Source organism: Ctenopharyngodon idella, chromosome 5, assembly GCF_019924925.1.
Source record: "Ctenopharyngodon idella isolate HZGC_01 chromosome 5, HZGC01, whole genome shotgun sequence".
Taxonomy (NCBI): domain Eukaryota; kingdom Metazoa; phylum Chordata; class Actinopteri; order Cypriniformes; family Xenocyprididae; genus Ctenopharyngodon; species Ctenopharyngodon idella.
Genome location: NC_067224.1, coordinates 33,530,326 through 33,545,496, shown reverse-complemented (window position 1 = coordinate 33,545,496; position 15,171 = coordinate 33,530,326). Strand labels below are relative to the sequence as shown.

At 41.3% G+C, this 15,171-nt stretch overlaps 1 protein-coding gene across 3 annotated transcripts in view; it reads left to right on the top strand.

The window, feature by feature from the left end:
• fam222aa (family with sequence similarity 222 member Aa) overlaps positions 1-12,181 on the top strand; it is a 62,933-nt gene extending 50,752 nt beyond the window's left edge. For all 3 annotated transcript variants that reach the window (XM_051894323.1, XM_051894324.1, XM_051894322.1), the window contains one exon: positions 8,907-12,181. In XM_051894323.1, coding sequence (XP_051750283.1) covers positions 8,907-10,369 — 1,463 coding nt within the window. In that variant the 3' untranslated portion in view covers positions 10,370-12,181. The remainder of the gene's footprint in view (positions 1-8,906) is intronic.
• The last annotated feature ends 2,990 nt before the right edge of the window (positions 12,182-15,171 follow it).

Genomic DNA, 15,171 nt, shown 5'->3' with positions numbered 1-15,171 from the left:
CAGCTTTTCCATTTTAACCGACCAAGTCTGCTTTTCTTGTTTTTAATTGTCTATATCCCTAATGTCAATGACCTACATTTTCTTCATATTTTTAGTAATATTTCTATCACTCTTTCACTTGACATCAACAGACATCCAGAAATGTTATTATGTGTATTAGTTTTACCTCTTGATATAATTTCTCCTTGCATAGAGGGCAACTTAAAGGGATAGTTCACCCAAAAATTAAAATTATCCTAATTTACTCAAGCCATCCTAGGTGTATATGACTTTTTTTTTTCAGCCGAACACAGACTGAGTTCTATTAAAAAAAAATCTCCTGGCTCTTCCCAGCTTTGTAATGAGATTGAATGGCGCCCAAGTTTTTGAAGCTCCAAAAAGTGCATCTATCCATCATAAAAGTAATCCATACGGCTTAATAAAGGCCTTCTGAAGTGATGGGTTTTTGTAAGAAAAATATCCATATTTTTCTATCCATATTATATACTGTAAAACCTGGCTTCAGGCAACAGCCATACGTGAGTCTAGTTCCGGTGGAAGATTGACCTCTGACCCGATGTATCAGGTCAGAGGTCACTCGGGCGCCATTTAATCCCATTACAAAGCTGGGAAGAGCCAGGATATTTTTTAATGTAACTCCGACTGTGTTTGGCTGAAAGAAGAAAGTCATATACACCTTGAATTGCTCAAGGGTGAGTGAATCATGGGATAATTTTTGGGCGAACTATGGGTGAACTATATATTTTAGTGACAGCACAAACCCATAAGATTTGCTTGCATATCACATCATTTGCTTGCATCATATCACTTATTACCCATAATTCTGTAAGTATTGTAAGTAATTCTGTAAGTAATCCCAACTTTGCATTGTTTGTGTTTCCCACTTACTTGTGCAATCCGTTTAGCAATTAGTCTGAATCATTAGCATACCTATTTTTATCAGTGCATGCAAATTCAGATGTCTCTCTCTGTAGGACTCTTGGTCTGGACAGACAGGTTCACAGTCCTGCTCTATTATTGTCATTAGCGTGTGTGTTTGAGAGGGGCAGAGATCTGAACCCGAGCCTGCGGTGCAGGAGGTCTGGGGGAGGACAGCCGCGTTCTTTCAGCTCTCCACTCAATTAGAGCCAGAGAGGCACACAGAGGCATGCTGGGTTAATTGTAGAGCTTCAAACAGCTGCCACATTCAGGGTTCCATTGTGCCGGCAACGGTTGTTACGGCGACTGGGGGCCTGGGTTAGTAATCGCTGAGTAATCAGTGTGAGAGAAGAGCAGATGACACGTCCATTAACAACAGGCAGGTATTGTTTAGAATACAACGACACCAGAAGTCCCTCATGCTCGCTCGCTCTCTCAATGTCCCACTTTTTATGAAACCTTTTTGCTGAGAGGGTCTCAGAGAGAGACCTGCTTGTGTTGTGGAGTGCATGCAGGAGTTGTATTTTGACTGTTTTGTGTATGTTTAACCTGGCCAAAACTGAATCCCAGTCTGCATACTATCTGTCCTACATAGTATGCAATATTCGGATTACTACTGTACATTCTAAGACACTGAAAATCCATAGGACCTTTGATTAACTATTGAGCATCCGCACGTTTTTTACTGTAATATTGCCCACAATCCTTTGTGTTACGAAAGAGGTTTAGTTTGCGAAAGTTTCCTGGCTAAATTCATGAAGTTGAAGTCACGTTAGTGAATCTGTGAAATTTTGAGGGGAAATTAGATCCAGTGCCAATAGTGTACCATGAGATGCACCAATATTAAAATCTTGGCTGATAATTATTTTCATGTTATGACTGATTCCCAATAAATGGCTGATATTAAAATTCAATACTATTTTTGTCTAAATTAATTAAAAATAAAAATAAAAACTTTTTTAATGCTACAAGTGAATTTGTAATTTTTGTAAGAATATTCGAAATAAAAAAGTAGTATATGAAATAGAATGCAATATTCAATAATAAATATTTCAAATTATTTTCTCAAGACCTTATAATACTGTTTGATATAGCCTCAGATACAGTGTAAAAATGACACTGTAGTCTGTATACTCAAGTGTATACTGTCCTAACACCAGTGTAGGACATATTTTCACACTTTCAAATTGTGTGATTTATTTTAAATCACAATGAGAGACCAAGGCACCTACAGTGGAGGAGAAACTGGGCTTGGCCCAAAATTCCCAGGGTCAGATGTCTCGCACGCACGCTGGCACATAAAGATGATGGCTGTGCCTGTCTAAGCGTTTGTGCTGACCACTTCTACGCTTTAACAACTCAGACTTTGAGAGGAGGGAGGAACGCTGTAAACCTGCTGGATGTTGCATTGCATCTGACAGTGTATGTGTGTGTTTTTCTCAGAATCAGTTCCTGTTTATCTGTGCCTTGCCACAACCCATATTTGTTGAGCCAAAGCTGATGTGGTTTTGTGTGTTCTTTGTTCTGTTGAAACCCAGCGGCTGTTAAACCCCTTCTCTCCCGCTTCTGCAGACATGATCGACACGGCTGGACATTTCAAAGGTTTTATTTATTCTTTCACTTCTCAACCGTTACAGATGCTTCACATATTTATAGGGCTGAAGTGTTCAACGTCATCTGTGCTTCTGTAGAGTGCTACTCTTCGTGGGAAGTTAATTGTAAATGCGACGCTCTGAAAATATTCAGTTATTTTGTGTCACCACTTCTCTTTCATCTCTGCATCATTTCCTGCAGACGCCTCCCTGAGGATGCATGCACACATCTGGCCCCTTACTCGCTCTCTTTTTCTTTCTTTGCCTTGATGCATTGCTTTAAAGAACGAATAAACAGCCTACATAGACAATTCCCATTTTTTAGGATCTCCAGTTGCAATTTTCTTCCCCCTCACATTCACTCATATCCCTCTGATGCCCCCCTCCAGCACACACGCACTCTTGCTGCTAATTAGAGTAGTGTTAATTGAGTATTTAGGATTATGCCTCCTCCACACTGCCTGCTCGCTCAAGGGCGGTCCAGGCAGCGTGAAGGACGTGCGTTATCCGTATGGCTTCCGTTGCACCTGCATCCAAAGCTGACCCAGGCCTTTCCTAGCCCCGCTCACCCTGACCCATCTACCCCATGACAGGACGTCAGTGTTCAGCCTGCAGGTGTCCGTTTGCCATGTGAGACTGCAGCGGGATGGCAGGGAGATTGCGGAGATCAGGTCCTGTTGTCTTTATGTGTGTTTGTGTATGTGCAAGTCCTCTCTGGTTGGTGTGCGTCGGCGGTAATGAGAGATGGCATTTAGAGAACTGCCGCTCTGACACACGGGCACTCAGTGCCAGCCGCGAGTGATTAAGGACAGAGGTCATTCCGCTAATTATCCCCCTGCCATCCCGTTTCCCGCAATCTTCCCCTCCCGTCCTCCCCGAGCGCTTTGTGCCTGGCAGGATGGGATCATTTGTCCGTATGCCAGAAGAGGGAAAAGGCACAATGCATGACTGAATACGCTCGCTGAGGACAGCACTGATATTAGATTGCTGGTAAACGTGCGGCATCAAAACAGCCAGCAAAGCGATGGATCATTTCTGTAAAGTGAAGAGGAATAATCAGCAATAAATGGACAGGACAGGGCTTGTGTAATTCGGTTTGCTCTTGCTGTGTTTGTGGGACTGAGTGCACACACACACACACACACACACACACAGTAGCTCCTGTTCTGTGAGCTAGCGAGGAATGGATTGCTACCTTCCTCAAGGGAAATAATTAATCCGTACAAGGCTGTCGCATGTCGAGATGAAGCAAGTGTGAAGCATTTTGCCCAGGAGGCATTGCAGACTGTCGCCCATGCAGACACCTGTTAGAACTCCTGCCCCACATTAACATACGCAAAACACACATACATACTGCAAACAGGAGCAACCACAACACGCTTCACTCCACTGAGCCGGTGTGTGATAGCGTGTGTGGTTTCATGTCTGCCTATTTACTGGAGTATGTTTTGTTTTCATTTGTAGCGTGTTCGCGCTGCGAACGTGTCTCTTGTGTGGATCTGTTATTGAGTTTATCGTGTGGGTGCGTGTGTTTAGGTGTGATTGTCTGTGTTTATCACAGGACGCCATCTGCGCTGTACTCGCAAGCGTGATCAGAGACATTGAGCACCAATAAGTCACGCAGGTCTGAGTTGATGAAAGATCTCACACTCGCACTCACTCGGGGGATGGCCTACGTGACAGATAATGTTAGTGTAATATCTGGGCAGGGGGAAGTGTGAGGAAAACAAGTCAAACAAGTCACATTTAAAAGTTCAGCGTTTGCCCATCTGGTGCTTTCATAGAAACCCATTTCATCATGATAAACAAACATCAAGTTAATAACTTAGAACTGACTAGCCTGCCAGTGGTGAGTGCATTGAAATGTATTTAGATAAATGTAATAATAAATGTAAACACAAATAATTCAGCTGGCCATGAAACTGTATTTTGCATAATCTATCTTCAACCCTGCTATAGCTATCTATATCTGTATAAAAATGTAAAAACATTGTGATATTGATCCTTATTTTCATTTTGGTGTGTCACCACATGTGCAGTTCTAGCATCCTTGATTTCCACTAGTGTTGTCAAAAATCGTTGAAATGTCAAAAATGTGACCGTTTGAGCTGTTGAGTGGATTTGTAAAACACCTCTGATTGGCCATTGTGGTCATGCGCTCATCAGATATGTCTGTGATTGGCTACAATGATCAACGCTTCAAAAACATGTTGTAAATAGACATCAGTGACGCTCTTCACAGAACGCTTACACAGATCGACACGGAAGTGTTTGAAAGCAGTAGTCTATCAGCAGACCGGTCTGCTTTCAAACGCTTCCACTTTCAAATTCAAGCACTTCCATGTGCTTTTAAACGCTCCCGTGCATTGATCATTGTAGCCAAACACAGACATATATGTTGAGCGCTTGAACACAATGGCCAATCAGAGGTGTTTACGAATCCGCTCGGCAGCGCTTAAAGTGTCACATTTTTAAAATTTCAGTACTGACTTTGTATCAAAGTCGGTACTTTTAACACTAATTTCCACTGAGGAAAAAGTTGTTAGAGAATGTGCTAGTTGCAACAGATGTTTTCTTTAGTAGACGATTTGTATGTCTTTTGATTTGAATCACACACGCCGCTTTACATCAGTGAGGGCAACGCTACCTTTCTTTTCGTTTTTTCGTTTCGGGCAGATTCTGTGTGGGCTTATGAGCTTGACATGGATTTAATTATAATTTAAAAGCGTTTAGTAAAGAATCACCAGAGAAAATCAGTGATGGCTACCTCAAACCTCTCTTTCTCTCTCCTGCGTTGTGCTCATAGCTGCAGTAATGGCCAGAGGCCTTTGTGGGTTGGAGCAGCTCTCTATGGGTCTGAAAGGCATCTAATCCCTGTGGCCTGTGAAGTGTGAAACCCTTTGATGGCAGGTCAGGTGCTGGAGGCTTTTGCCTGTTGACAAACAAGAGCGGGCCACAGAGAGAAAGACAGCAACAGCAGCTTTATCCATTGTACGAGAGGATTCAACGGAGCAGTTTAGGAATGGAAAATATGGACCTGTCACCCAAAAACACATGGCAGCAACAGCATTAGCTGCGCTTTAATGATAATTAGCACATTTTGGCCCCATCACGAAGCGAGATGAAGTGAAGGGAGGAGAGAGATAGAAGGCTAAGGGAGAGTGACATGGCAAAGCATGGCTCCTTAATTAAACCATGTGATGATCAAAGATAGTCACCCGATCCAACCCCCCTTACGTAAAGGAGATCAGAAAATTGGCTCGTCTATTTGCATACGGACCAGCGACGCCTCTTTGAAATCCACAGTTTTTTTTTTCTCTTTGGATCCAATGAAGTGAGGAAACTGTCAGTCTAGTCGTATCACATAGACACACACACACGCACAAACCCTTCCCACCCACCCTTCTGTGCTGGCTGTCGGAGAAACATCAAAGCGCAGTGGCGCTGCTGTCACCGAGGGGGTTGAAAGTGTCGGCCCCTCTGCTGGCCCTGCATGGGCTGGACAGATGCTCGACAGCCCCCCATTTCATCTGACCCATTTAGAACACCTCCAATTAGACTGTGACAGCGCAGAGACGAGCATCCTTTCATCCGCTGCCCAAGAAGATGCCAGCTAACATACGCGCTTTAAACACTCTGCAGACCTCTGTAGCCTCAGGAATGCTTTAAAAAGACTTATTAGACATGAAAGAGCTAGTCTGAGACAGTGAATGTTGAACGAGGTTGTTTGCTTGGATGTGGCCTAAAATATGACCTAACTCTCATACTTAAGTAAATAGCCTGAAAATAAATAATGATGTCCATAAAAAGGTGGTCATAGATGAAACAAAACATCAGTCAGTTCAGACAGTGACTCTGATATAAAAGCAGCAATAAAATAATAATAAAAAAAATCAATAATGTGTGAAAGGCCATGCTATGTTGTGAATACGTTTATGGAAATCTTGCTGTCATTGAGCAAAAATCAGGGTGTCTGTCTGTGATCTAAAACCCAAAAGAAGTAGGGTGATGCCACATGACATGTATATCAACAACAACAGCAGCAGCACAAACAGATGCAATTTTGCATTTTTTGGCCTTCTCTGGAGTCTCGGTTCCAATTCCATTTGAAATGCTGTGGTCTGAGGCAGGCCACTCAAGCAAGACATCCTATAAATATACATGAAATAAAACTGTTTTGGGTAGAGGGATGTGTCAGATTTGTTCTATACACTGGAAAAGTTTGTGCAGCAGCTAAAGAAAGCGTTTATTTGAAATTTTGTTTTGAATTTCTTTTAAAATTCTTTTTCCTCTATCATCTTAATTGTTCAAACTGTTCAATTAAGACAAGGCACTATGAAGTATTGTTTATCTTTAAAAAATAAATTTTAATATAGACAATATTTTGGAGTGCCACATCTTAATCTAACAGTATAAAATATTTTATACAGTATGTGATTATAATTGTAAACTATTTTTAAAAGCTTATTTTATAAATGATATATAATGTAAATATAAAATAATGTTTTGTATTTTATTCTATAATATTATATTTTTGTTATATATATATATATATATATATATATATATATATATGCGAGGTATCTGCCTAGATATGCAACTTCATCACTTATCTCCTGGGAATTACTTCTACCATGTGCTATTAGATTTTAAGGGCTTAGAGCACATGGATGGTGTAGATTTAGCTTCTTGAGTGATTGACTTGTGCCAGCTTAATGGAAGCCAGAGAGTAAAGGATGTTTAAAGTGTGACAATCAGAAATGCAACAACTTCCTCACAGCTGGATCCCTAGAGTTCTGGAAAAACCACTCTGACATTTGCTGACACAGTCATTTATGGCAGTTTAATTTTAGTCAGAATGATAAAAACAACCAATAAATGTGCACACTTTTCTTAAAAATATAATTTTTGAGAGGGTTGGTAGTCATTTGTGGCAGTTGATTTATCACTTGTAAATTGAGTGCTTTGCCTGCTCCCGCTCTGCCTTTTTGTAGCACTGAACTAAGTAGCCATGAAATTGCCTGAATAATGTCGTTTAAATCCAATCTCACCACGGCCCTTCACCTCCGCTCATCCTCTGCACTGCTTCTCGCTGCTCTTTCTCCTTGTTTCCCCAACTCGTTTTTCTCAGAATCCCAAAAGCCCCAGGTTTCTCTGAAAACGCCTAATTCAAAACCCTGATCAAGCCAAAACAGAGTCCATCTACAAGGACACTTTGTCTTGCTGTCTGGGTACTATTAGACATTAAGGCTTATTGGGTTTTTTATCATTTCCTGCCCTGCCCAACATGTGGGTCTTTGCGTTTTAATAGGAGTGAGTCAGTGAGTTTTAGCAGCACAGCTTTTAATGGATATCTCAATCATGTTTTATGACAAAGCTTGTGCAGTACATTTTGTCTCACAGTTTCTCTGTACAGGCTGAAAAAAACCCGGTTACGAATTCCCAGGGAGTAGAGTTTTTGGGGGTTTGTGGGAGGGGTAATGTAGGTCTGTCTCTTCATTTGGAGATGGTCTGATTGAATAATTGAGAAATTGGCCTGGCCAGGGCTAAGACCTACTGGTGCTACTTATAAATCTCAAATGTGTCAGTGCAATTAAACAAGTCTTTTATCCTCCTTACTTCCTGCTCGCTCTCCTTTCCGTCTCCAAGGGTAACCCAATTTTGAACAATAGAAAGGCCAAATTAATTTCACAAAGCACTGGTTTAATAATGCCTTAGGTGCCTGATTTCAAGTTAAAAAAGAGCTATTTATCCAGGGATAAACCTCTACTGGAATATAAAGTGAGAAAGAGAGAGAGAACTGGGTAAGGAATTAAATATAGTTTCTATAGAGAGGCTGAATTTAAAACATTCAGTATTCACATCGTTTGTGAATTATGTATCTGTGGTTTGTACAATTACATTTTTCATTCTTAGCAGACATTTTTTTTACCAGTGAAGATTGGAATGAAGAAACTACTCACACAAGGTCAATGCCAAATACTAAATGGGTAGCTGAGAACATACAATTCATGTATATAAGTTGAGGAAGGGCCTTATTGTCTGTGTTGTGGAAAAGGCAGAACTGCTGTTGTAATGTGATCCACCAAGCAGAGCAGGTCATTTAGGGTGATGCCAAGAGTTGTTACACACCTGAAGGCAACGACTGTGTGACCTTCAACCGAAGATGGAGGTCTTTACTGGAAGCTTGGCACACTTGTCTCTACTAAAATGGATTGGGATTTGCTCACAAGTACTGTATTATAGAGTGCCAAAGTCTTTAGAAGAATGTCCAGACCGGTAGCATCATTATCTGCCAAAATGACAAAAAGGTGCCATAAAGTCTACACTCGTGCGCCATATTCCAGCTCTACCAAAGTCTGACTAAAGATATTCTTATATTTTTTTGTCTTGCAGGTGAGCTGACTGTCCCCATGCCTTCCCCGCGCTACCCCAGTGCAGCAGAGCTGGATGCCTACGCGCAGAAGACAGCCAACAGCCCTCTGTCCATCAAGATCTTCCCCACCAACATCAGGGTCCCCCAACACAAGCACCTTAACCGGACTGTGAATGGATACGACACCACTGGACAGCGCTACAGCCCCTATCCCCATCTCCACACTGGGGGCTACCAGGGTCTATTAGCGATCGTCAAACTCTCATCCTCATCGTCATCATCCTCATCCTCCTCATCATCTTTCATACCCTCAACAAAGGGCGTCCTCAAAAACTCAGAGGGCAGGAGGACTAAGTTGTCTCCGGCGCAGATAGCAGTGGCTCCTTATCCGCCTCCCAACAGCAGCACTTTAGGTCATTGCCACGGACAGATTGTGTACCATACAGGGCATCCCAAACCGCCAGAGGCCACCACTCTGTCAGTCCCCCCTAATGTCACTGTGGCCGGTTCTGTGATCCCTGTGGCAGGGGGCCGAGGACTGAACCTCCCTCCTCAGTCAAATCTTCCCTCCATCCAGAGCATCATTTACCAGATCAACCAGCACTGCCAAGCCCAGGCTCTGCAGCAGGTGTGTCAGAATGGGGCATCTACAGGACCTCCGAACCCCAGCCCATCCAAACAGGGCACCGCTAACTCCTCAGGGGGGACTTACGTCACTAGTGTGGCTCCGCAGGGAAACATGGCCTATTCAGGGACGGTGCTACCAGGGCAGAATGGGGAGGTGATGAAGGCTGGGGTGTATCCTGAAGGTATGGACTACCTGCTGTGGCAGAAACAACAGCAGCAGCAGCAGGCAGTTTTGAGGATGTACAGTGGGGGGAGCGGAGGTGGAGGTGCCATTAGCAAGTCACCCGAAACCTGTGCCCCAGGAGGGTCCATCATGCTCGGAGGGGCACAGGTGTCCTCCTCCAGAGGTTATCCAATGACAGCCAGTACGAGTGGCGGGGGTGGACTGGACAAGGTCAGCTCTTCCCCTTTGAACTGTGTAGGGATGCATGGGAACTTTTCTGTCGGCCAGTACTTTGCGCCTCCATGGAACAGCATTCTGGTGACGCCAGACAGCGACTGCTACAACCCACAAGAGCTCCCAGGAGCTACCACCACAGCTGGACCGGTGACAGGGCACAGGGAGCTGGCTTTCCCCCACCATCACCAACACCCTCATCATCACCACCACCATCATCATCATCACCACCACCCCCCCATCGACAGCACGGGTGGTCTGTGTTGCAGTTTGCCCAGTAAGAGTCTATGTAATACATCAGTGTTGAGCAGCAGTCTGCAGTCCCTGGAATACCTGATCAATGACATCCATCCACCCTGCATCAAGGAGCAGATGTTGGGGAAGGGATACGAGACTGTGTCTGTGCCGAGACTATTGGACCACCAGCATGCACACATTCGCCTCCCTGTTTACAGATAAGAAGAGCCGGGCTGACCAATATAAAGAGCGACTGGAAAATCTTTAATCACGAACTGCAGTTGTTGCCATTGCCTAGATTTGCAGTGGAGTTTCTTGATCCTGCTCAAAGCAGACTGGGGGAGATCTGGATCAAAACATGGTTGGGTGAATGCTGGAAAGCCAATCGGTGCCTCTCAGCTCAGAGCTGGGAGAGAATTGCTGGCTGGGAATTGGAATGTTCCTAAATGTGGATTCTGTGATTCTTTTCTTTTCTCTCTTTTTTACCAAGAGGGATTTTTTGGTTGTTTTCCAATTGTTTATCTTTTTTCTTTTTGAATTATTTTATCAGACTAATAATTTTTTGGTGAGAGTCAATGGTTTAAATGAAGTAAATGGCCTCTTCTCCTCCCCACATTGCAAGTAACTGATTGGATTAACGTGATGAAGAATGATGGTCTTTAAGCACCACGGTTGTCTATAAAAGAAACGGTTGAACCTGTGCTGACAAAACACTGTAAGAGGTAACGGTATTCGCACATTACAACATTTCAAAGACCAAAAAGGCAACTAGATCAGTGCTTTTAGGTGACGTTAATGGATAAGATGGAAAAACCTTAGCGATAATTGTTTTTCATAGAAATTGCACTGTTTGGGGTGTAAAAATGTGTGAAAGTCTTGGGAGGTTGGAAATTACACGTTTGAATATAATGTATTTAAAGAACTTGAAGACTTGAACCTATTTTTGTTGTTTTATTTTATATATATTTGTAGTATATAATATGCATTGGCTGCTAAGGGAGTAAGAGTGTAAAATGCTTAGTTTTTTTTAATGTTTCGTTAAGGGTCATTTATTTTGATTTTATTCTCCTTTGGCTGCAGTATAAGTTCCTGCTGTTCTCAAGGTGTAATCACCACCGAGAACTAAACAACAGAACGCTCATTTATTTACCTACACTGGAATCAAATCTCCAAATAAGCAGATATAAAAGGAATCGGTTGTAGTAAAGCTCTGAAATGAGACCACCCTCATTAACAAGGTTCGACCGATCAGGTCTTTTTGAAAAGAAACATCAAATGAACACATTCTGACATGCCAAAAGTAATCTGAATTGGAATTGTGAAAATGAGCTGTCTGTTGTTGGAAATCTTGTTCTTGATTGGTTAGGGATCAAATTACTTTTCCCTCATGGCTTTGAAGTTTAGAAGTACAAGTGACTCCATTAAACGAAGACCTGAGGGTAGTTAACCTATCAGAGGTGTCGCTTGACCATTCCTCTTTTTGAAACGATAAAAACAATCATTGTGGTGCCTCTCTCAAACAGAGGTGGAAGGAGAGGGGACGAGCGTTTTTCTCAGCTCTGTGCTAACGGTGTCGAGCCAGGTTGAGGCCGCTCGTAAGCTTTGTCTCAACACTGAAATATTTATTCCGACTGTGACTTTCCTGTGAATGTACTGCACTTAGATTACTGAGAAGACTAATGCCTTGTGGGACAGAGAGGGGGGAAATAAAGAAAAATTGGATGGGCACAGCGGTCCCTGGCGTTAAATTAGCATTTCTTTTGTCAGTCAAATTTCATTGGTAAATTGAATTTAGAAACTCGAGAGAGGCGACGGGGTGTTTCTGGCAGAGGCAAAAAGCTGGCTACAGTCTAGATTTATGAAGTGCAATTATTATGACTGTATTAACAATTTTGTTTTCTCTGAGCTTACACCAAAAAAAAAAGAAAATGTAAAACTACAGCTGTGTCTACATTCCCAATGTACCACATACTCATTCCCTTCTTGTTTTGAGGTGCAAAATAAAATGATTTCAAGAATTTATTGAGAAACCCATGTCTTTGCTTCGACCTTGTCTGTATTACAAAAATGAAATTGTTAATAGCAATAATGAAAATATCTGGGTTACTTTTTCAAATAAGTAACGCAAGTTACTTTTTTTCCCATTTATCGACTTACACAGCTTCTGTCCCCATGTTGAGAGAAATCGGAAGTGCAGAGGCGTTGTGTGCGCTGTGTAAACATGGCTAGTGTATTTCTAGACTAAATGTGAACATGCATTTACTCATCGCACTTGCACAAAAACAGATTCAGTATTCCTCAAAATGAATAAAAACAGTGAAATGCAAACTCAGAATATTACACAAACCTGCAGTAATGAAATGTTAAATTTCACAAAAATACTTTATGTATTTAATCTCATTTGATTAACCAATGTCTTTACTGCTGACCCTCAATGATCCAAATTCAACCATACCAATAAGCAGAAATGATTTGATAAACATCACATTTGTTTCATTTTTTGCTAAAGTAAGTGATGAACTTATCCTGCATCCTTTTCTTCTGCAATCCAGAATGGCAGCACAGCTGAAAGGTTTGTTTGAGCTGCACCCTCTACTGTACACGTATGAATTTGCATTTCCTTCAGCCAGAGGCTTATTCATATTCATTTTTTGGTGTGTGTGTGTGTGTGTGTGTGTGTGTGTGTGTGTGTGTGTGTGTGTGTTTGTTTCAGAAAGGGCCTTTACATTTGCCAAAAATATAACTTTTTTTTAATAAAAAATAAAGAAGCAAGCCCAGCCCATGTGAGAAAAAGTAACGCAAAAAGTAACAATTCCATAAAAAGTAATGCCAATAGTTACTTTTTTAAGGAGTAATGCGGTATAAGGCATTACAAAGTAACTTTCCCCAACACTGCTTGAACTGAATAAATATCTCTAGTAAATGCGCATTAGTGAGTTTCTCACAATTGAAATCATTATCCCAGTGTCATTTTTAACCCTAGGTTAACTTAATCCTTAGTCTCGAGTAGTCAGGTTTTGAGACTTGACACTGCAAAACCTGGGTTAAGATTCTTATTTGCGTATTTATGAGGTTAACAACATTGATTTGACAAGTACAGCATGCAACCTGTTGTAATTACTGCTTTTCAGTCACTGTTCAACATTTTCCCTCAAACACTAAAAAAAGATACACAGCATGTGATACTTTTATGCACGAATATTTAAGAGGTATGCAGCATGGTTTATAATTGGTTATTTTCTAAACCGCTACTGTGCCATTCTAGAATTTCACAAACTTTTGGCACCACAATCTTGGGTTAGTTCACCCCAAAATGGTTACTGTCAGCATGTCATCATTCCAAACTTGTATGACTTGCTCTGTTGTTTGGACCCCAATGTTCTTTAAAATTCCACAGAACAAAGAAATAATAGGAGAGTGAGTAAATAAGTGTTTGTAAAATGCATAAATATACAATCTTTCAACTCAGCCGCTCATCTTGACTTTAGTTACATTCCAAAACATAGTCCTCAAAAATATTTTGACTGCTCCATCAAATATGTAACTTCCCATTTCCCAGTTTGAAAGACTAATGCAAAAACATTGTCGTGGAGTAGCTGAAATGCTTTGTTAAAGTGTTTCTCCTCAGAAATCTGCAGATACGCTACAGTGCATGTCCTCAGAGATCCATTGTGTCTCTGCAGAGAACCCATGTAAGAAGTGATTGTGTTAGTCAGGCTGAGCATGCTTGGAGTGTGCCGTATTGATCTGCTGTAGATTAGCTCATAATAGTGCACCGCTTGCTTTGAAGACAAACAAGGGGACCTGCAGGGAATACAGGCAATACACCTGAAGTTGGCCATGCTTACATTCTGTTTCCAAAATACTAAAGTCTTCAAGCTGATTTTTTTTTTTTTTTTTTTTCTCACTTTTTTAGTCATCCAGTGCTGTGTTTGTGCTAGATAAGGGGTGATATCCTAGATAAATGTGCTCTGAAGTATGTGAGCTCATGTTGGTTTAGAGAAACCAGAGTTGTAACAGTCTATAAACATCTCAGAGTGCACGCTGTCTTTTTTCCGTGTGTAGTTTTTGTCAGCTTGAAAGATGTGCGTCTGATCACATCCCTGGGGGTTTTCCTCTCTGCCTCCCTGCTGCTGTCATCCTTTATGTTCTATCTCTGCTGTGTTAATGGATTTGAGTAGTCCGCTGCAGCAAAGGACTCTTTCTTTTTCTCGTGTTCTGCCCTCTACAATTCAGAGTGCATCTTTTATTTTTATCTAGACTTACAATTGGTTTAATCAGTTGGATGCTGATGGTGCTCTCATACTGTACAATGTGCAACTTCTAACAGTCATTCTCTCTTTTAATGGTGTACAGATACACTTGATCTGAAAAAAAGTCAAATTTAATATATTGACAAGAAGCTTTGTAGCCATTCAACAAACCTTTTTAAACAATTTAAAACTCTAGGCAGTTTATCAAAAAAAAAAAAAAAAGTATTTTATCACAAAGCTCTCTAGAATACTTGCTTCTGATTGGTCAGTCGCTGCATTCTGGTTGTATCCAAAACACCATAGGTACTTCTTTTGAATAAGCAATTACTTCACAACCTCTAAAAAATTATGTTCTATATAATATGGATATGTGTAGTATGAAAGTAATATGGACATACTACATTCGTAATGTGACCCACCAGCATCAGTTGCATTGCTTCATTGCCATTCACAACTTGTCTCCCATGGCCTCATAGGATAGTAAAGTGTCTATCGAATGCATCTCACCAGGAATAGTAGGTCATCTGGGTACTTTTCGCCTACTGTTTTATATACTGTGAATTTGGACATACTACTCTTTTCAGATAACATGATCATAAATGTCCTAATGTGACATTTCATGTAATTTTATGTAGTTTTTGGAAGTGAAAAAGAGCACGTCATCTTATAATTTACAGTGAAAAAATGTAAATTGACATTCCTCACCACATCCTGAAGGTGCTCTATTGGATTGAGATCTGGTGACCGTGAAGGCCATTTGAGTATAGTGAA